This window comes from Myotis lucifugus, unplaced genomic scaffold, assembly GCF_000147115.1.
Source record: "Myotis lucifugus unplaced genomic scaffold, Myoluc2.0 scaffold_51, whole genome shotgun sequence".
NCBI lineage: Eukaryota > Metazoa > Chordata > Mammalia > Chiroptera > Vespertilionidae > Myotis > Myotis lucifugus.
Window position 1 is genome coordinate 2824403 of NW_005871099.1, and position 23643 is coordinate 2848045.

The window sequence follows — 23643 nt, forward strand, 5'->3', positions numbered from 1 at the left end:
ATGAGAGGTTATGGCTCTACCCTATCACACACAGAGCAGGGCCGATCAGGGGGGTTGGGCGCTGCCCCCTGTCACGCTGATCCCGGTGCCGGGAGCCTCACTGCTCCGCTGATCCCGGTGCCGGGAGGCATATTACCCTTTCACTGTATACGATAGAGGCCTGGTGCACGGGTGGGAGCTGGCTGGTTTGCCCTGAAGGGTGTCCTGGATCAGGGTGGGGGTCCCCACTGTGGTGCCTGGCCAGTCTGGGTGAGGGGCTGAGGGCTGTTTTCCAAAGCGAGTGACTGAAGCTTCCAACCGCTCCTTGTTTTCTTTTTTTTTTTTTTTATTCTGGGCCAGCTTTAGCTCTGAGGCCTCGCCACTGAAAACATCGATACAATGTTGCTAAAGCCCGGCTGAATGAAAGCCGGTTTCTGGGGTTTTGTTTATCTTCTTATTTGCAACATAGTACATAGTTGCTTAGAGTTGTAGCTCAGAGGCCGGCAGCAGCAGGCGGGGAACGTTGGAGTCCTCCTTCACTGCAGCAAGCAAGCCTCATGTTCACTTCCAGCTGCCTGGCTGCCGGCCGCCATCTTGGCTGACAGTTAATTTGCATATACTCACTGATTAGCCAATGAAAAGGGTAGCGGTCATACGCCAATTACCATGTTTCTCTTTTATTAGTGTAGATAAGGGCCATGGTCAAGTACTTTACAAGAAAATTTAATTTGGGGGATCTATTTTACATGATTTGGGTTTATGAAGGTGAAATATTTCATTCACTGCAAACATGTAATAAAAGCACCTTTGAATTATTTTAATGTCATGTTCTAGTTTGTGCTCCAATCCATAGGATAATCAATGAGAGAGAAACAAATAAAAAACAGAGACTCTGACTTTTGTGATTAGGCATTTCAAGAGTCTGAATGTAAAGTACCTATTTATTATCTCAGGGTAATTTAGAAAGACTTTGCACCACTAATGAAATGGTCATTATATTTCCCATAGCTTTTGATAAGTAGTTATTAAATCGTTTCTCTGAATGCTAAAGTTAAACTTGTTCTGATGAGCGATTGCCAATGAGAAAATATAGAAGCATTGGAGTCACTACAGTCTCTTTTATGGATCAATAATTTGGTCTAAAAATGGAATAATTCACAGGCAGGCAGTACTACAATATTCAGCCTGCTGGAGCATAAGAAATGACTTGCTGTAAAGAAAAATGAGAAGGTACTTTATACTTTTGGTTTACATTTATGTTTTAGGATAAGTTTTAATGTTAATTCTTGGAAATTTTTATTAACTTTATTATTCTACCTCAGATTGCCTGCATGAACCATTTAACACATTTCCTGATAAAGGAAGATAGTTATTACTTCTCGGTAAGGCTATTAGAACTGTAACGATTTTTTGACCTTGAAGAAGGAACCAGCATTAGACAGTTGTTCATAGCATTCGGTATCCCAGTCCAGCAGCACCCGTAAAAGTTAATTGAGAAAATAGCCGGTATCTGTGTTCATTTTCCAGTGAGCTGATCTGTTATTTCAATTCTTAGGCTATTATGTTTTCATAGTCTTTGGGTTGTCAATGCTTTAAAATTGCTTTTTTGTTTCTATTTATGCTTACGGGTCATCAAGCCTTCTTTCTGCCTAGCTAAGAGCACATAGGCAAAATATGTTTTGCTGCTTCGATAAATTTTTGAAGTCATAACTACAAAAAGAGTTATTTTAAACTTAGTAATGATAACGACATTAGAAGACTAAAAGGAAGAGAAAAGGTCATTGTTACCTTCAAGCATTTTCTTTTCTCCTAGAAAAAAATAATCAAGAAAAAGGTATGTTGAATGAAGCAACAAACATCTGTATTCTTACATAGCAGTGCATCTTTCAAATGAAAATATATTATCTGCATATCACTAAGATAAAGATATTTCTTCCACCAATTTTTATTTCTTCCTCTGAGTCTACCCCAGTTTTTTTATGACAAACTAGAGGCCCAGTGCACAAAAATTTGTACACTCAGCGGTGGGGGGGAGGGCTTTACATACTATGCCCTCTCGCAGCCTGGGACCCCTCGGAGGATGACCACCTGCTGGCTTAGGCCCGCTCCCTGGGGGAATGGGCCTAAGCTGGCAGTCAGACATCCCTCTGGCAGCCGGGGAGTCCTCGGGGGATGTCCACTTGCCAGTAGGGAGCAAGCCTAAGCTGCAGTCGTACATCCTTAGCGCTGCTGAGGAGGCAGGAGAGAATCCCACCACCACCGCTGTACTGGCAACCATCAGCCTGGCTTGTGGCTGATCAGAGCCCCCCCTGTGGGAGCGCACTGACCACCAGGGGGCAGCTCCTGCATTGAGCATCTGCCCCCTGGTGGTCAGTGTGTGTCATAGTGACCAGTCATTCCAAGTCATTCTGCTGTTAGGGTCAATTTGCATATTACCTTTTTATTATATAGGAGTGCCTGGCCAGCCTGGGTGAGGGGTTGATGGCTGTTTGCAGGCTGGCCACAGCCCCTTCAGGGTGGGGGTTCCCCCTGGGGTGCCTGGCCAGCCTGGGTGAGGGGCTGATGGCTGTTTGCAGGCTGGCCACACCCCTTTCAGGGTGGAGAGGTCCTGCTGGGGTGCCTGGCCAGTCTGGGTGAGTGGCTGATGGCAGTTTGCAGGCTGGCTAAGCCCCCGAGCAGGGACCCTCACCTCATGAGGGTGTGGACAGCCTGGGTGAATGGCTGATGGCTGTTTGCAGGCTGGCTAAGCCCCCCAGCGGGGACCCTCACCCCATGAGGGTGTGGCCAGCCTGGGTGAGTGGCTGATGGCTGTTTGCAGGCTGGCCACAGCCCCTTCAGGGTGGGGGGAACTGCTGGGGTGCCTGGCCAGTCTGGGTGAGGGGCTGAGGGCCATTTTCAGGCTGGCTAAGCCCCCAGTGGGGACCTCACCCCATGAGGGTGTGGCCAGCCTGGGTGAAGGGCTTTTGGCTGTTTGCAGGCTGGCCACGACCCCAAGCCACCCAAGCTCCCAGTGGAGGCTGGCTGGAAGCAGGTATCTGAGATTTATTTAGCTTCTATAATTGAAACTTTGTTGCCATGAGCAGAGGCCACAGCTGCCTCAGAGCAGGCGGGAAGCTTGGCTTCCTCCATTGCCAGGGCAACCAAGCCTCCTGCTTGCTCCAGCTCCGTGGCTTCTGGTCGCCATCTTGGTTGGGTTAATTTGCATATAGTCACTCTGATTGGCTGGTGGGCGTGGCTTAGGGTGTAGCAAAAGTACGGTCAATTAGCATCTTAGTCTTTTAAAGTGTAGATTCTACATACAGATTAAACAAATAGGGAATAAAATGTACTCTTGCTGACACCTTGGCTATAGGAAATCATTCTATCTTTTTACATTCTGTCCTGACGATGGCTTCCAGTCCACAATATAGGTTACACTGTAGGACAGTCAAGTGCTGAGGCATGCCCATTTCTTTCAGAGCAACCCATAACTTCTCATGATCCACACAGTGAAAGGCTTTACATATTCCATAAAACATAGACCAGTGATGGCGAACCTATGACACGTGTGTCAGTGACACGTGAACTCATTTTTTTGGTTGATTTTTCTTTGTTAAATGGTATTTAAATATATAAAATAAATATCAAAAATATAAGTCTTTGTTTTACTATGGTTGCAAATATCAAAAAATTTCTATATGTGACACGGCACCAGAGTTAAGGTTTTTCAAAATGCTGACACGCCAAGCTCAAAAGGTTCGCCATCACTGACATAGACTAACCATCTTCTGAAATTCTTAGGCAAAATGCAGTACAAGCATTTTCAGTAATGTCTCAAGTGCATCTTCTTTTTCTAAATCCAGCTTGAACTTCCAGCACCTCCTGTCCATTTAAGATAAATATGTTTTGCTGCCTCACCTTTAGCATCACGTGTTTGGATGGGAAATGAAAGTAATGGTCCTTCTGTTATTGCACTCCTTGACATCTCTCTCTCTTTTTTTAAAAAAATTGGGATTTATATTGAATCTTTCTACTCCATAGGCCATTATTTTATTTTCCCTATTTGTTGACATATTCCTGTTAAGATTTTTACAGATTCAATCTCTTTGGCTTGAAATAATTTAATCGGTATCCCATCTAACCCTGGTGATTTATTTCTTCAAAATGCTTTCATGGCAGCTTTCACTTAACTTTTTAGAATTACAGGTTCTTCCTCAGAGGAATCTTCTTCCTTATAGATTTTGTCTCATCTGTATAGATTTTCATTGTACTGGTTTCACCTTTCCTTTGTTTTCTCCATGTCAGATAATGTGCTTCCTTATGGGAGTTCAGCACTTCAAATTTAGATTTGAATGTCCCATTTATTTCTTAAATCTTATGGAAGAGATTTCTTGATTTGTTGTTATTGTTCTTTTATATCTCCTTACATTTTGACTATTGTAATAGTTCTCTTTTTTTCTAGATGATAGTTGTTGAAAAACTGTGTTCAGGATTCCAACCCTGCTTTTGTCACTTTTTACTTTTGCCCTCGTCCATCTTTAACAATTTACAGTGTTTCTTCTGTCATCACTCTCAATTTTTATTTTCTTATTACTTCTGGCATTGTCCTTTTTCATTCTTCCCTAATAGTATTTCTAGTTTCAGTCCACAGTTCATCTGGTTCTTGGTCAATTGAGTGTAACGGTGCAAATATGTTTTTATGTGGACTTTAAGTCCATTAGGAATGTTATTTACATTATATTTTGACACTGTGATTCTTTTAGTGCTCTAATGTTGTGTAGTAACAGTTTATAGTCAATACCACAATCTGCTCCTGGTCTTATTTTGGCAGAGAGAATACAGTTTTTCCATCTCCTGCTTCCAATTACATAGTCTATTTGATTTTGGTATTGGCCATCTGGTGAAGTTCATGTATACAGTCATCTGCTCAGTTGTTTGAAGCATGTGCTTGTGATGGGCAAGTCTTGCTTCATAGAAATCCACAAGCTGATTCCTGCTTCATTTCTGACCCTTAGTCCAAATTTTTCAGTAACATTTGATTCTGCTTATTCTCTACTTTTGCATTCCATTCACCTATAATTATTAGTATGTCTTGTTTTGGTGTGCAATCAATTTCTTCTGTAATACTTACTTAAAAGCTTTTCATTTGAGCTTCAGCCTCTGTAGTTGGAACATAGATCTGATGCATATTCAGATGATGCGTATATTAATAGACTAACCTAAAAGTTAGATTGATACAGTATTTGGTCAGACCTTACCATTGTAGCCCCTAACTGCCTATGCTAAATCTTGCATAAGTCTTAAAGCCACTTCATTTCTATTAAAGAATTATTGCTGACATTTTCAAGAAATAGATACTATAATAACAATCAGTTAATCATCTTTAATAATATCTACCATTGATTGTATCCTTTCTTCTAGGCTTTTAAGAAAAATAGCCCCAATTAAAAAAAATTTAATCATTAGGTTCCCAAGTAAAAATCATTAGCTACCAATAAGGGTCATAGCGGACTTCCCAGTGTCTTTGGGTGGTCACCATAAAAATCTGGCCATTTTTTTTTGCAGGAACATTGAATAATTTTGCCCATTATTAACAACCTATAAATTATCTCCATTTCTTGAGAACACCTCAAAGACTGGGCCTTCTTACCCGGTAGGAACTGATTAATGAGAGCAGTTATTATTTCATATACAAAGACAACTTGGAGTAGTAAGCCAGCTTCTAAAAAATGTCATGCTCTTAATTGATCAGTGAGTTGAACATGTGGAGTGATTTTAGAAGGGTATGGAACCTAATGCCTCTGATATAATTCCAATGCATGGCATTTCTTCATCATTAGAGATTTGATTATCTGAGTAATAAAGACCACTCCAACAACTTATTAAAATCTATGTATTCCTAAGACAGATCTAATTTCCAGCTTTATGAGAAAAGACAATTCACTCATGTATAAAGAATCACAAAAAGAACAAAGGATCATTTGACCTAGGCAATATTTTTATAAAGGGCCTCAAAATTTAGACTTCTGATGTCATTTTCAAGTACAAGTCAATTTGTATTTTTGTTTGTGCATATTGAAAAACGTAATTTTAATGTCAATATTTTAAATATATCACAGCTTGGTAATCTCATTTGGGAACATTTCTTCATTGCTTATATATTAGGAATACTTTAAAAAAATGGAAATAGTCTGTGTCTCTCGTAAGTACCAGTAAAGCCTGCACGTGTTGATTTAGCCATGTATATAAGGCAAGCCTATGAGGGCTGGAACTGTTCAGGAAACAGGAAGACCAAAAAGGCATATTATTTTGCCCAGAGCAAGCTGTTTTCTCAAATACCTACTCTTTCTGTAAGCCAGTGTGAGAAACACAAAATAATTTTCACTAAAAATTCATTCTAACATTCTAGAAAATTAAATATTATCACCATTTCTTGGGAACACCTCAAAGACTGGTCCCTCTTACCTGATAGGAATTGTCAGCCAGGAAAGAAGGCTGAGACAGTAACCTACACAGGGTCCTGCTAACTCCACAGTGAGTCACTTCTGGCTCACGAATAAGGCTTTACAACAGAAAATAACACAAAAAAGTAAGGTGAAACACAGGCTTTCCAGAAAGTACTTGTCAGAGTACATGGACTGTCTGTTTAAAGAGCGTAAGACCAAATTATCAGAAAGATAGTCATATATGCAGATGTACAATACTGGAGAAAATCAGTGAGCATATCAGTGATATACTGCTATGTAACAAATTACTCCAACATTTATTTAAAAAAATAAAAATAGAAGGGAAAACAAACCTGGAAATGTTTGCTTTTCTCTCCAAGAACACATTTGTGATCCAGCATGTTTCATCTATAACCATAACTATCAAATGATTTCACCTTTCTATAGTAAATTGATACCTTACCATCAAAAGTCTGGCAGGTTTTGAATAACTAACACATCTATGGAGATGATATAATACCTAGTTCTCTGTTTCTTTATCTTTTTGATGTTAGTCTCTGGTGATCATTACTTCTGAACACTCTTCTGAGGAGATTTGTGATGAAATATGAATATTCCTCTTGAACTCTAGACCTGTGTCAGATTGTTGAATAAAGCAGTTGCCCTTCTGAAAACAAAAGCCATACATATTATGGCCATTATACTGAGCTTATCAAAGTATATGAACAGCTATAGTTTGTTTCATTCAGTGGAATATAGCTGTCTGATTTAATGTTATGAGAAATAAAAAGAGGGAAGAGAAGGAGAGCAGGCAGGATGGAAGGAGGAAGGAGCAATACATATGCTACACACACACACACACACACACACACACACATACACACACACACACACTCATGCACACATACATACAAAAATATTCATCTTAAAAAAACTTATAAGAAGGCTTTTTAAAGTACTTTAGGCAGTTTTTAGGAAAGAAAATAAATTCATCCCTGGGACATTCCAGAAAATATAAGGCAATAAGTGTTGCAGGGACGGACATGTCTAATGCTTCTATCTAGTGAGGTAGAAACTAGTTTTCTGCTTGGTTGCTCAGCCCAAGAGCAATGACTTTGAGCAAGACAACAAAACAAACTGGGACACGAGGCACATTAAGGAAAAGCTTGAAGATGTCTGCTGCAATATTGAATGCCATTTTCACAATATTATTTGGAGAACCATTTGTCTATCCTCCTGGACTTTGGGAAATAGCTTGTCAGTGTGTGACTTTTAAATATCTTTTGCTACTTTGTCTTGAGTCTCCTGATAATAGGGTACTGTAACTGAGTTTCTCACTTTTTTCTTGTTATTAAAATATTATAACAATTAGAGAAAAATTAATTTTTTAAAGCTATTTCAATTACATTTACAAATGGTAAATTCTCTCCCGTGGCAATAGTCAAGACTACTTATTGGTAAAAGTGTCTATAATTTGTCAGCAATTCAATGATATTCTCATAGCACTGATAATACTGCTTATTTACATTTTTGGTTTATAAAAAATAGTTATTACATCATTCCACAGTACTCTAGTTGAAGAAATTTGATGGATTTATTTTGTGTGTGCCCAGCAGTGTGCCTATTGCAATTTCTAATGGATTTTAAATGTTTTATAAGTTTTAAAGTATTTTCTTAACGTGATAGAAAATATTACCCTAAACATTTTGTGTGTTTTAACTTTATATGGGGTGAGGGTGGGATGGTGTTAAACAATGTGTCTATTTTGGAAACATGCTATTAATGATATGGTGCATAGAATAGAATGCTGAATATTTTTACATGCAGCTGCTATTTTGTCTTAAGATTGGAAACTGTTGATATTGGTGTGGGGGAGACCCCTCAAAGGTGAATTAATGTTTACATTGACATTTTATAGTAGAAATCTACTTCCATATGAGATAGGATGTGTAAAGGCATATTTTCCAGTCTGCAGCCTTATGTTTTCCTTGTTTTATCATTATCCTTCACCCTAACTTCCAAAAATTAAAGAAATATGCTAGCCTATGTCATATATTTTTAAGAGCTATCTTGATTGAAGGAGGAAAATCCTAGGTTCACCTTCCTTCCTAATACCTAAAACACATAGTTCTTTATAAATGATATTTACATTCTAAGAAGAATGAATGGCCAGATACACATCAGAGCAAATAAAGTCAGAGAGCATGATACTACATATGACTATTCTTATCAAGACAAAGACTTACTGTCATCTACAAAGTAAATGAAAGCTCTGGATGAAGGTCCAAATAGGGTGGGACAAACCCTAAGAACAATTTCTACTCAACTTTTAAAAAAATTTTCACTGAGCTATCAGATAAATGTTTTTGTTCTTTGTAGTTACTGTTCTAATTCTTTTTTCTTAAATTAGTTTTAAGATGGCAAGGATTTCTTGATTTTAAAATTGAGCTTAGCTATTCAACTGAACTCCCTTAGTGATTCTGGTATTTAATTTCTCAAACTAAATAATCGTCCTGTCTTCTTAAGGTTGTACTCTCTTTTTAATTCCACCATTGATTCTTCTTTGAGATTAAAGTAACTGACAACCTTTAACAAAGAACTATCATTTACACAGTTTTTCAACTGGACTGGCAATTTCTTACCTTCTGATTTGTCCTTAGTTATTGCATCTGTGGAATATCCCCTAAGATTTGTATGAGGCCTATAAAGATTAACTTTCTATACTGAAAGGAGTAATTTTCATAGCTATAGGCATCAGTGTTTTTCTTTCTGTTCTCTAATAAAACTATAATTTTATGAACCTGGTTGAATATCTTTTGAGTCTTGTTCATGTTAATCCAGTAGATAAGAATTACGTTATTTAATAAAGGGATTAATGATAGGATCATAAAACAAATTTATAGCAAGACAGAAATATCTAATACATTCCTATCATTATTCATTTGCTCAGCTTGTAACTCTAGACTATATCTTTTTCTTTCACCCTTTGCCCCAAGAGTTTTCTTTTTCAAGAAACAATTCAAGTCCCAGTTCCTCTAGGAAGCCTGCCTTTTCTATTCAGACGAAGGCCCTCAGATATGCAAATGCTAGCATTTTCTTTATCTATAGATATAATTAAATAATAGATCAAGGGTCTCTTTATGAGGATTTCATCTTATCTACACAACTACCTAAGTGGTTCTTGACCAGTGACTGTTTGGTCTCACACCTCCCCGCCCCCCACTAGAGATTTTTTATGGTACTTAGTGACATTTGATTTACCTGAGTGGAGGAGGATGTGCTCATGACATCTAGTCTGCAGAGTTACATCTAAACATCCTACAGTGCACAAAACAGCCACCACCACCCCTAACATAGAATTATTTGGTCAAAAATGTCATTACTGACAAGGCTAAGAAACATTAATTGCTTACTTCCATTGATTCTGGACCATGAATAGCCATGGTATAATTACGGATCCCTGACAAATTATAAGACCACTTTTCATTCGTATGGCCAAAGCTATGTTGTTGATTATGTCGTGGGACAATGTAAAGCTTTACTGAAGCCCTACAGATTGCATCTCTTGTTTCTGTGTCATCTACATGCTGCATTATCATTGAAGGAACTTAAATTGGGCAGTCACAATTTTCTCTCTGACAAAGCAACACTGATTGCTATCCACTATACTACGTTACAAGTCATTGCCAATGATTACACGTTTACATTTTCATGGTTTGCCCTGGCATTTCACATGATATTGGAGTTAATTTGACCAGTATGTAATAGGCAGGATTGCCTTTTCTATCTGTAAAAAAAGAAAATGGATGAGTGGAACTTGTAAAATAGATACAGCTATTCAAGGTATTCTTTATAATTTTTTTTTCGATTTACATCGGATACTCTCTGAATGTGTTTCCATCACTCAGGTATTAATTCATCACTAGGATGAAGTAAAACCAGATAATCATTGGTATCTCTGTGAAAATTATATTTTATACTGCTCCCTCCACATAGAAAATATTCTCCTGTTTAAGTCCCATCCATTCTTCAAGAACCAGGCTAGTTGTTATGTCTTAATCCATCTTTCCTTCCCTAAACTAAAAGTAAACCCTTCTTATTCTTGATCCCAATACACTCTGTTTATAAAATCTCAAATTCACCTTCTGGCGTGTTATATTGATGATCTCTTAGTAGATTATACAATATTTATCTCCATCAAAGTATCTTATTTATTAATAAATCTGTGTGGATTTGTACTATTTGTAAGTGAATCCACAGCCCCATTATCTAAAAGTAAAAGGCTTTCATAAAAATATTTTCTGCTTAACTGAAAGAACAATCTTAAAAATCTAAGATATTTAATCATTATGAATATTGATTTTCAACAGCAGGTATAGTTTTCTATATTTATAAAATGAAAAATACATTCCTAAGTCTTTATGTCTCTGAAATTAACAAGAGCTATATTTAGCAAAAGACTGAAGTATTTTCTTCATACAACATTATAAAAAAAATTCTAACTTTGTGAGTTCTTTGAAAACAGGTTTTAAGTCCATTTAATCACATGCCTTTTTACTCTATGCCATTAGTATCTAGAACAAGGGATTTTAGAATTATACTTAACAACAACTGGAATAAATTAGTAAGTTGAATTTTGCCATATTTATTATATATAGCAATTGATAAATAATTTTGATCCAGCATCTATTTTTATCTTCTTCACTTTTGGGAGAGGGAGGGAATGGGTATCCTTTAATCATCCTTAGATTGAGTTTAGATTATTTTGCCAATGATAGAATGCATATATATATATATATATATATATATATATATATATATATAATTTGAAGTTCTTAGGATAGTATTACCTTAGCTACTTTTATTAATAGCCCTGACACCTCAGAACAAGGACAAATTATTTTCCTTTACATATAAGATTCATGGTTTAAATTGATTCCCCTGAGAAAAATGTTGTTTAAAATAACTTTGACTTTAAGCATGTTTTCATATGTCTCTTGGCCTTCCTTATACCCGCTTTAGAAAAGTATTTGGGTCCATTGCCCATTTTTTGATTGGGTTGTTTATCTTCCTTTTGTTAAGTTGTATAAGTTCCCTGTAAATGTTGGAGATTAAAACCCTTATTGGTGATAACATTGGCAAATATGATCTCCCACGCAGTGGGCTTTCTTGTTGTTTTGTTGATGATTTCTTTTGCAGAGCAGAAGCTTTTTATTTTGATGTAGTCATTGATCATCCGAGAAATGCAAATCAAAATGACAAAGCGGTACCATCTCACACCTGTCAGAATGGCTATCATCAACAAATCAACAAATGGCAAGTGCTGGCGAGGATGCAGAGAAAAAGGAACCCTCGTGCACTGCTGGTGGGAATGCAGACTGGTGCAGTCACTGTGGAGAATAGTATGGAGTTTTCTCAAAGAACTAAAAATGGAACTCCCATTTGACCCAGTGATCCCACTTCTAGGAATATATCCCAAGAAACTATAACACTAATCAGAAAGGATATATGCACCCCTATGTTCATAGCAGCACAATTTACCATAGCTAAGATTTGGAAACAGCCTAAGTGCCCATCAGCAGATGAGTGGATTAAAAAACGGTGCTATATCTACACAATGGAATACTATACTGCAGTAAAAAAGAAGGAATTTTTGCCATTTGCAACAGCATGGATGGAACTGGAGAGCATTATGCTAAGTGAAATAAGCTGGTCAGAGAAAGATAAATATCACATAAAATAAATTTGTACAGCAAAACTTACCTTGGAGTATATTTGCTTGTTATCACAATTACTTCCTAAATACTAAAATTGAAATGAATATTCTTCCAGGCCCCCTTCAAACTCCATCCATTCTATGGTTAAGACTTTCCATGGGTCTGCTATTTGCACAACTATTTGAAAAGAATTTAAATTTGTGTATGCAGTTATTTATATTTAGTGTGATATTTTTTTTGTTTGTTTTCAGATTAAGGGCTCTAGATCTATCTTAAAACATGTTTTACCAAGCTGGTCATCAAGGAAAATCTTACTAAACACTAAGATTTTTCTAGATTTTTGTTGTCATCTCTAATCATGGTGTTCAACTATATCACCTTTAATCATGACAAACTTTCTTTTATACATCTTTTCTATGCAATTATATTGCTCTATTTTTAATTTTTTGTTTTGGAGTTCTGTACTCTTATGTTATATTGATTGGATTAGAATTAAATATCCAGCTTAGAAATTTTTTTTTCTTTTTTATTGTTTAAAGTATTACATATGTCTCCTTTTCCTCCGATTGACCACTCCCTGGCTACTCCCACCCTCCAGGACAAGTCCCCAATGCCCCAGTGTCCCTGCCCATTGGTTCTGCTAATATGCATACATACAAGTTCTTTGGTTGATCTCTCCCTTCCCCTCTCCTCCCCCCACCTCTTCTGCCTTCCCTCTGAGGTTGGATGGTCTGTTCGGTGTTTCTTTGTCTCTGGATCTATTTTTGTTCATCAGTTTATATTGTCCATTATATTCCACAAATGAGTGAGATCATGTGATATTTATCTTTCTCTGACTGGCTTAGCTCACTTAGCTTAATGCTATCCAGGTCCATCCAGGCTGTTGCAAATGGTAAAAGTTCCTTCTTTTTATAGCAGCAAAGTATTCCATTGTGTAGATGTGCCACCATTTTTAATCTACTCATCTGCTGATGGGCACTTAGGTTGTTTCCAAATCTTAGCTATTGTAAATTGTGCTGCTATGAACATAGGGATGCATATATCCTTTCTGATTGGTGTTTCTGATTTCTTGGGATATAATCCTATAGGTGGGATTACTGGGTCAAATGGGAGTTCCATTTTTAATTTTTTGAGGAAACTCCATACTGTCTTCCACAGTGGCTGCACCAGTCTGCATTCCCACCAGCAGTGCACGGGGTTTTCTTTTTCTCCGCATCCTCACCAACATTTGTCATTTGTTGATTTGTTGATGATAGCCATTCTGACAGGTGTGAGATGGTACCGAATTGTCATTTTGATTTTCATCTCTCGGATGATTAGTGACTTTGAGCATGTTTTCATATGTCTTTCGGCCTTCTGTATGTCCTCTTTCGAAAAGTGTCTAGGTTCTTTGCCTATTTTTTGATTGGATTGTTTATCTTCCTTTTGTTAAGCTGTCTGAGTTCCCTGTAAATTTTGGAGGTTAAACCCTTTTCCGAGAAAGCATTGGCGAATATGTTCTCCCATGCAGTGGGCTTTCTTGTTTTGTTGATGTTTCTTTTGCTGTGCAGAAAGAAATTTTTTTGTGGTCTTTAAAATCAGTCCTTAAATTATAAGTTGCTAAGACATCACTTTAGATTCTTTATTATATTAATGTCTGCCCTCTTAGACAGTAAGTAATTTAGACTCTTTACTTTTTTTTTAACTCATTTACTCCTTAAAACAATAATGTAAGGATAAATATTAAACTTCTTTTACATGTAAGAAAACGGAGACCCAGGGAGTTTAAACAACTTGCTAAAGGTTTCACAGCTTATGAAAGGCAGAGCCAGGATTAAATCAAGCTCTTAGTCACTATGTTATATTTCCTCTCACTTATAAGAAATATGGTGGAGATTTGGAGCCATCTCCACATTTGTGACTATTTCTATAGTCAGAGTAAAAGCTATTAATGTTGGCAAGTGGAGAACAGCAAAGCTAGTTTGATTTGTGGAGGCTAACTAGGCTAATTCAGTGAGTATGTAACTTCTACCAACCAGTTTTATCTCTTGCTTCCATGACTCACATCCATGGCACACAAAGTATTAATTAACACATGTCATCAATGATTAAATATTTGCAACTCTGGAGGATAATTAGAAATCCCCAGTACCTGGAATGCTTCTTGAATCTAGGATTTCACTAACAAAAGAAAAAGAATTTGACCAAGCCTACTGTCTTGTAAAGTTAAATTAGGAAACAATCCATACATGTATGAGCAATAGTATCAATTTCTAGTTCACTTTATTAACCATTACTCTTAATTCAATAAATGGGCTTCTTTTGTGGTTCCTCGTGGTTCTATTTTTTCCTATGATTTCATGTATACTCTCATTCTACTCAGTGAATTCTGAGAAATTCACTTCATGACTCAGGACCTTTAAAATTAATCACAGCAAGTTCTTATTTCACCCTTTTATTTTCTCAATCTTTCACTTAACAAATATGTGCACCCATTTAATGGATACCTTCAATTTTTCAAAAATTAATTTTTAAAATGTATATATCTACCCTAGAAATTCTTTTTTATTCTATTTATTTGCTCCATTCCATAGTTTCTATCATTGTTTTATATGCTTTCTCTCTGCATTTAGGTTCATCATTTACTGTTGCATTAATTGATGGGTGTTTATAATCCTCCTTTGGAGGAAAGAGGGGAGGAGATACTGGAAGAGATTAAAGAATTTATATGCATTTATGCATAACCATGGACACAGATAATAGTGCTGTGAAGGCCTGGAGGGGGTAGGTGTGGAGGGGGTAGGTGTGGAGCGGGTAAGTGAGGGAAATAAAGGGGTCATTTGTAATACTTTCAACAATAAAAATAAATGTAGAAAAAGAAAAGAATAATAAAATGGAAAGAAAATAAAAGACCCAAATAGTCACAAAAATATTGAAAGATTGAATGGGAAATTAGTTGATATTACTCTTTCTTGGAGAAATAAAAGATTAAAGAACTTGAGGGTTTAATTTCAAAACATTTCATGATTAGAATAGAAATAACAGCTATTCTAGGGTGTAAAAATAGGAATAGAAAGATTGAGGCAAACAACTGAACTTAGTAGCAAATAAGCATTATCTGTAACAAATATAACTTAAACTTTAGATAATTAATACAAATATTTTAGAAATACATTCAGTAAATAATCTTATATTAAATAGGATGGAAAATCAGTTTTTAGAGTTCTCCTAAGGTTCTAACTAAAACATAAGTCTGCCTAGCAATGAGTTCTGTGCTTGATTTCAAAACTAACTTCTAAAGTTGCAGAAGTTACAGTAATAAAAAGCCAATCTACCAAGAAAGAAAAATGATTTTTCAGTTAATTGCACTTGTGGCCAATACTTAAAATTATATATAAAAATCTTATCATATTATACTGTCATACCTAAAACATATGGAATCATATTTATTTAAGTGTAAAGTGTGAAGGTTTTTTATCTTTAATTTTTCCTTGATAATAAAGTACTATATTTTGTTTCTTTAATTATAGACAAAAAGTTCTCAAACCATAACACCCTCTGGCACCCAGAAAAAAGTTAAGAGAACTCTGCCTAACCCACCTCCCGAGGAGACCTCAACAGGGACTCAGTCGACGTACAGCCCAATGGGCACCGTGTCCAGGAGGAGGATCTGCAGAACCAACACAATGGCACGAGCCAAGATTCTCCAGGATATAGACCGAGAACTTGATCTTGTAGAGAGAGAGTCTGCAAAACTTCGAAAGAAACAAGCAGAACTTGATGAGGAAGAGAAGGAGATTGATGCCAAGTTACGGTACCTGGAAATGGGAATTAACAGGAGGAAAGAGGCATTGTTAAAGGAGAGAGAAAAGAGAGAGAGAGCCTACCTCCAGGGGGTAGCTGAGGAACGGGATTACATGTCTGACAGTGAGGTGAGCAGCACCAGACCATCCCGAATAGAAAGTCAGCATGGCATAGAGCGACCAAGAACTGCTCCCCAAACTGAATTCAGCCAGTTTATACCCCCACAGACCCAAACAGAATCTCAGCTAGTTCCTCCTACGAGTCCTTATACACAATACCAATACTCGTCTCCTGCTCTTCCTACCCAAGCACCCACCCCATACACCCAACAATCCCATTTTCAGCAACAAACTTTGTACCACCAGCAAGTCTCACCTTATCAGACTCAGCCAACATTCCAAGCTGTGGCAACGATGTCCTTCACACCTCAAGCTCAACCTACACCAACCCCGCAACCTTCTTATCAGTTACCATCACAGATGATGGTGATCCAACAAAAGCCACGGCAAACTACGTTATATTTGGAGCCCAAGATTACTTCAAACTATGAGGTGATTCGAAACCAACCTCTGATGATAGCACCTGTTTCTACTGATAATACATACGCTGTTTCCCATCTTGGTAGTAAGTACAATACCTTAGACCTGAGAATGGGTTTGGAGGAGAGAAGTAGCATGGCAAGCAGTCCAATATCAAGCATTTCTGCAGATTCTTTTTATGCAGATATTGACCATCATACTTCACGAAATTTTGTTCTAATTGATGACATTGGAGAGATTTCCAAAGGAACAGCAGCATTGACCACTGCATTTAATCTTCATGAAAAGGATCTGTCAAAAACAGACCGCCTCCTTAGAACCACTGAAACACGGAGGTCTCAAGAAGTGACAGATTTCCTAGCACCTCTGCAGACTTCCTCAAGGTTGCATAGTTACGTGAAAGCAGAGGAAGATCCAATGGAGGATCCTTATGAGTTAAAGCTTCTGAAACAGCAGATTAAACAAGAATTCCGTAGAGGGGCAGAGAACTTAGATCACCTTGCTGGTCTTTCCCATTATTACCATGGTGATACTACCTATAGACATTTTCCAAAATCTGAAAAGTACAGCATTAGTAGACTCACACTTGAAAAACAAGCGGCAAAGCAACTACCAGCAGCCATACTCTATCAAAAGCAGTCAAAGCATAAGAAATCACTAATTGACCCTAAAATATCAAAATTTTCACCTATTCAAGAAAGTAGAGACCTTGAACCTGATTATTCAAGCTATATGACTTCTGGCACTTCTTCTATTGGTGGAATTTCTTCCAGAGCAAGGCTGCTTCAAGATGAAATCACTTATGGCCTCAGAAAAAATATTACAGACCAACAAAAATTTGTGGGATCATCTCTTGGCACAGGACTAGGCACATTAGGAAATACCATACGGTCAGCTCTGCAGGATGAAGCGGATAAGCCATACAGTAGTGGCAGCAGGTCCAGACCTTCTTCCAGGCCTTCTTCTGTCTATGGGCTTGATTTATCAATAAAAAGAGATTCTTCCAGTTCTTCTCTAAGACTGAAAGCTCAAGAGGCTGAAGCTCTAGATGTTTCCTTCAGTCACGCATCACCCTCTGGCAGAACTAAGCCTACCAGTTTGCCAATTAGCCAGAGTAGAGGAAGAATACCAATTGTGGCCCAGAATTCTGAAGAAGAAAGTCCACTCAGTCCTGTTGGCCAGCCAATGGGAATGGCCCGGGCTGCAGCTGGACCCCTGCCACCAATATCTGCAGACACCAGAGATCAGTTTGGATCAAGTCACTCATTGCCTGAAGTTCAACAACACATGAGAGAAGAATCACGGACTCGAGGCTATGACCGTGACATAGCGTTCATCATGGATGACTTCCAACATGCCATGTCTGACAGTGAAGGTAAATTGGGCCTCAGAATTCCTTGTTACTCTCAAAACTCAAACTCTCATTTTTCTGCATGTTTAATCTTCCTTCTCTAAGGATGTATTGTACTTTTCTTGGTTTGTCTTTTGCATGTTTACTTCAATTTTATTTTTTGTAAATGCAAATTGTATCTTGTGTATAGATTTTATAGCATGCTTTTCTTTATTTTTAGATTATTCTTTTATTGGTGTTTCTTAATTGCTTGATTTGTTCGATGTCCTCTTTTCCAAAATCATTATCAATAATTGTGTCAATAAAATGGTCATTCTTTAAATTCATAATTGGCTAAATAGTTGGAAAATTTTTGTCTGTTCTTTTCTTTTTAAAATTGTCAGTTTCTTTCAGTTTATGAAATTATTAAGGTTTCGAGCCATTAAGTACTATTCTGCTAGACTTTGTAATAGAAGATTACTTATGTCATATTTGTGAGACTAGTATTTATGAATTCAGATAATGTTCTCATCTAATATTAGTATAATGCAGAATTTTATCATTCTTCTTAAATAAAAGGTTTGTATTTTATCTCTCATTATGAATACCATAATTGCCAAGTCTGTACCTTTGCATTATATACTAGAAAAAGCACAAAATATGACATTGACAATAAATAATCTTATCAGTATATATAAAGTATTTTTTATGTTTACAATTCAAATTTTGTACAATGCTTTTATGAGTTTACCTAGTTGAAGCTGAAGCCCTCCAGGTCTACCTGTTTAGTCTTTTCCTTGACTTTGCTTTTTGCATCATCCCTTTTTTTGCCCTAAATTGTTTAATTGGTTTTTCATATTGAATAAGTGATTTAAGGCAAGTACATACCTAACTAAAAACTAGCCTATGGTGTTTTTGTTGTTGTTGTTTAATCATATAGAACCATAAATACTTTAGGAAGTTACCTAGTTCAAATCTAGTTTTGAAGATGAGGGAGGAGAGGTACAGTGATGTAAAGAGGCTTGCTCATACCAAGAGGACTCGTGATTCTGGATCACGAGTCCTCTGTGGTTTATTTGAATGTAGGCATGGTTTTGAGTCATGGAAATAAAATATTTTTGATCAAATAAAAGTGTATTACTTCATGCCTTTGGAGACTGCAAAGCACTAAGCTAACATGAATATCTCCCCTTTTGAGTCCTACATTTTCTTTGAGAACTCACAGGAAAATATGTTTTCATGAGAAGGATTTTCTTCCTACTTCTGTATCTAGCCAGCAATATGATTTTAGAAATTCAAATCTAGATTTGAAAAGGACTAAAGTAATCACTGGATCTGGAGGACAAACTGCTTTTTCTAGTGAAATTCCAACAACTAATCACTTTCTTCTGTACTGGCTATTGTAATGACCAGTTTGAATGAATCTAAATAAAATTAAACTATTCATGTAATAATTGGCTGTGAATAATGTAGATCCCAAAATAGCTTACTTGTATTTTACTTTTAAGAATACAAGAAAATATCAATCAGTCTAAAAAAGGGGAATGTTTATCTCTAGCAAATTATTTAAATTAATTTGGAAAATGCTATTATAAAATTTAGTTTTTTAAGTGCAGAACTACCATGGCTAATAATATAATTGTAGTTATAAATAATGAGCATTTATATCTAACTTACTATAAATTATAAAGACAATTTAATATGAAAGTAGATTTATTCAATCGGATTTTTTTCTAGTGGTTCTATAAATTCCTATGAAAAGCATGATAGACATCCTAATTTACACATAGAATTAGTATAAGAAATATCCATCAAAGTATATTATTAGAATTGTAAATAAATTGACAAAATTTGGAGTAAGCTGGGATTCTGCCTTATTTGTATAGACACAGCCAAAAAAACATGTTTTAAAGGATTGTATTTCAAATGCAATTAGCAGAATTATATATTCAAATGAAATCATGTATTACATTATCCAATATATTTGTTTATTAAAAACAGTATAGATTATTTTTTCTTTTCATAATAAATATAAAATAAATATATAAAAAAGTAAGGTATAATAGTGTTGATGTTGGGACAATCATAAAATTTTAATCTGATGATTAAATAATGGATTTGTTTTCTATTTGCTTATCAAATTTTATTATGCTAAATATTTTTTCATAAATGTAGTTAATTCATATCTAATTAAAACTATGAAAAACCATAAATATCCAGTAGATTATGAAAAATTATTGTGTAACTATTAATAAAGTCCAAGGGACAATTTAATATTTATTTTAAAACATGCATATTATAATTAAGATATTTAACTTCTCTAGTTGATGGCTAATTTTTCTGTTTTATTCATTTCTAAATATTTATTGAATGTTACGACATTTGCAAGGCATTTTTTTAGTGTTGAGGGAAGGAAATAAAAATCAAGATATGAGCCTTGCCCTCAAGCAGCTTAGAATCTAAGAGGGGAGATCAGAGAAGCACATACATAACCACAGATCAGGTACATATCAGTGTATTTCATCAAATCTAAGACTGACTGAACTATGACACATTTCTCATCTTCTCCTGTTTTGTTTTGTTTTTGGAAGAAATCTTGTGGTTAATTACTACCTTTGACCAGGATCACAGGAGGTAGAAGTAAGTAATGGTGTACATGCTGTGGGTTTGCCAGCCCTGCTAGCAAAGAAATAATAAAAATTGCCTTTAAAAAAGTTATAGGAGAAGGTTTTGAAAGAGAAGACAATCAGGTATGTAGATGTTAAACGAAAGCTCTAGTGTGATAGAATTCAACAGTGTGGCATTGTAGAAGCTTAACTTTCCAGAAAGAATAGACTGATATCATCGCCAACCAATCTTTTAGGATGAGCACTTGAAAAAGCTGCTCCATCTCCCATTTAGGAAGCAATACTTCCAAAGACTGTTAATTACAGATCTTTTTACCAAGAATAAAACTTTATATGTATAAAATTACATTCTGTATATTAGGTAAAGTAGAATTTTTGGTCACTAAATAATAGCTTCAACAAACGTTAGCAGTACTAAGAACTGAAGTAATAATTATGTACTTAAAAATGGTTGTATTTTCAGAAAAGTATTTTAAGATGTCAAGTTTTGTTACATTATAAGTACAAAAGAAAGTCAAATTAACTCTTCAATCTAATTCCTAGATCTCACAGAAAATAATTGTTTTATTTTTAATAAAAAATTCTAAATGACATATTTTTTTAATATTAGGCTACCAGATGATTATGGCACATATGTTCCTAGCAATAATATCTGAAATCTTTGTAGAAGTAATGTTTTCTTTTATGTATGAATGTCATAACAATGTTTTCAAAAAATACTCACTTGATATTCAAAGCCAGCAGCCACATCTATATATGTACTTGTTTGATGTGATAGTGGGAAATTGACAAAATCTTCTGTATTTGAGGAATACATTCCTTAGACTAGAGATGGGCGATGGGAGGAGGTGAAGAGGTGGGAACTAATGGTTGAATAAGATGACTTCTAAGGAATGTTCACTTCTTCCTTTATTTATTTCAATTACTCTCTAAATTTTTTTTTCCTTATTTAAAATCTACCTTTGATTTGTTTTCTTTGGCTCTGAGAGGTTGCACAGGTGTGTAGATGATTTTTTTTCTAGGTTATTCCATGATACATATTTTTTAAACATACTATTGGGAATGGTTTTGCTCCATTTGGAGTTGTATTTGAAATGCATGAATGGTTAACAAGCCTGGTGCATGTTGTACTTCAGAACATCCATTGTCCTCTATCATTTGTATTAGTTGGGGTTACATTGTTTGATATTTCCTTGGTCCCCAAAGCCTACCATCTGCGTCGTGAAGAAACAGATTGGTTTGATAAACCCAGGGAGTCTCGTTTGGAAAATGGACATGGTCTGGATCGAAAACTGCCAGAAAGATTGGTCCACTCTAGACCACTCAGTCAACATCAAGAGCAAGTAAGTACTATATTGAGCAATCTCTTTGAGATTTATACCGCCCCCCCAAAAAAAAAAATTCACCCTAGAATAGTCATAATTATACTAAAATGCATGAAATTTCCATCATTAAAGTTCACAATTTTGAAGTAGTACATACTTTACCTTTTCAGCCACAACTGACCTTGCAGCATAGCTGTGATTCTTCTACCAGGCAATTTAAGTGATTCATCCCTCCAACAGATACCGTTTGTACGTCATACCCAACACTGTATAAGGAGAATACCTAAAGCTCCTAAAGAACTTACAGAATAGGGGGTGAAATAGATTTGGGTACTTTCAATATTTTCCAATAGCAGTGTGTTCAGATGTTATGAATAGCAAATAAGATGACCAAACCAAGTTAGCTGGGGACAGGGAAGGCTTCCCTTGGGGAATGAAGGAAACATATTTTAGAGTGTATTGAATGGAAGTGTTTTGTATTCATTTTTGTATTTTATTATCAGAACTCGCATAAAGTAGGTGTTATTAATTAATATCTATTTATAGATAAAGAAACTGAAATGTAGAGATAAATTTCACAATTAGCGAAATATGATTCCAAAAGGAAGTTATTCACTTTAGAATAAATGATGTAATATTTGGGTTAGATTTTGAAAGATACATAGGAGATCAACAGTTGAATAAATTGAGAAAGATTTCTCTAGTAAGCCAAGTGGCTTTCAATGGTTGCCTAACAGATCAGATATTTGCAGGTTGTTACTCATAATCATTAAAACAATCACAAAAGAGGTACCTATTTTACATATATTAACTCCCAAATCATCCTGTCTGATTCATTTATGCAGAAGACAACTATGTTTTAAACAACAAAAAAGAACCATATGAAATTACTATAATTTATCTCAGTGTTTGTCACATTAAGGTATAAAAGAAAAGACTTTTGCATGAACAATAAGTCCTGTCCAAAAGATACTATTTATATGCTTAGATTTGGTTTCCTTCTAAGCAATTTCTGTTTTCATGGACAGATTTCTAGCTGTTAAATAGAATTTTCTTTTATCGGAATTTTCATGTGTTTTGTTTTCCTATATGCTATTACATCTAGAAATTTTGGGATACTTTTCTCTGTGTTGCAAATATTCTTTCTTTTTAACTTTTGATATCTTTAATAAGTTTTGGTTTAGGGGTATGTTACCTCTATGCACATATTAATAAACTTCCATTTCTTTGTACTTCATTTTAAAGTATCATACTATTGATTTATACTTTTCTTAGCTTATCTTGAATTGTATTTATAGTTGTATTTCAATCTCATCAAATAGATCTGGATGGGGAGTAATAAAAATTAATAAAATCATTCTCAATATGTTTTTAAAATGTGAATTTACATGTTTTCATCTATAGTTACTAAAATAATAAATTTGTAAGCTAAAATTAATTTCATTAAATGTATTTTAAGAATCTCTTCATAATTATTATGCCTTACCTATCATCATTTGTTTCTTTGAAGTTTAGCATTTCCCACAAATCTAGATCAAGTCACTGAAAGCACAAATCCTAATAAGATGAAATACATAAACTGGAAAGGTAAAAAAAAAAAATAATGGCTTTCATATAGTTATTTCCTGACACTACTGTTTTCATATATACTCAGAATAGTCTTGTCCAACTTATTTATTCAACTAATATTTTTGGAAAATACATTTTAAGAAATCTGTGTCCACCTCAAAAAATATTTTCTAAAATTCCTTTCTAATGTCTGTAGATAAAACATTAATATCCCTAATGACACTTTTACTCCTCATTTTGTTACTAGCATCTATAGATTTATGAGTTTGATACACTGAGCATGTAGTACATTATATATATATATATATATATATATATATATATATATATATATATATATATATAAAAG

At 35.5% G+C, this 23643-nt stretch overlaps 1 protein-coding gene across 1 annotated transcript in view; it reads left to right on the plus strand.

The window, feature by feature from the left end:
• Nucleotides 1-23643, plus strand: part of PCLO (piccolo presynaptic cytomatrix protein) — a 274100-nt gene that overhangs the window by 143039 nt on the left and 107418 nt on the right. Inside the window, 2 exon segments of the mRNA XM_014455816.2 lie at nt 15631-17818; nt 21607-21743. Coding sequence (XP_014311302.1) covers nt 15631-17818; nt 21607-21743 — 2325 coding nt within the window.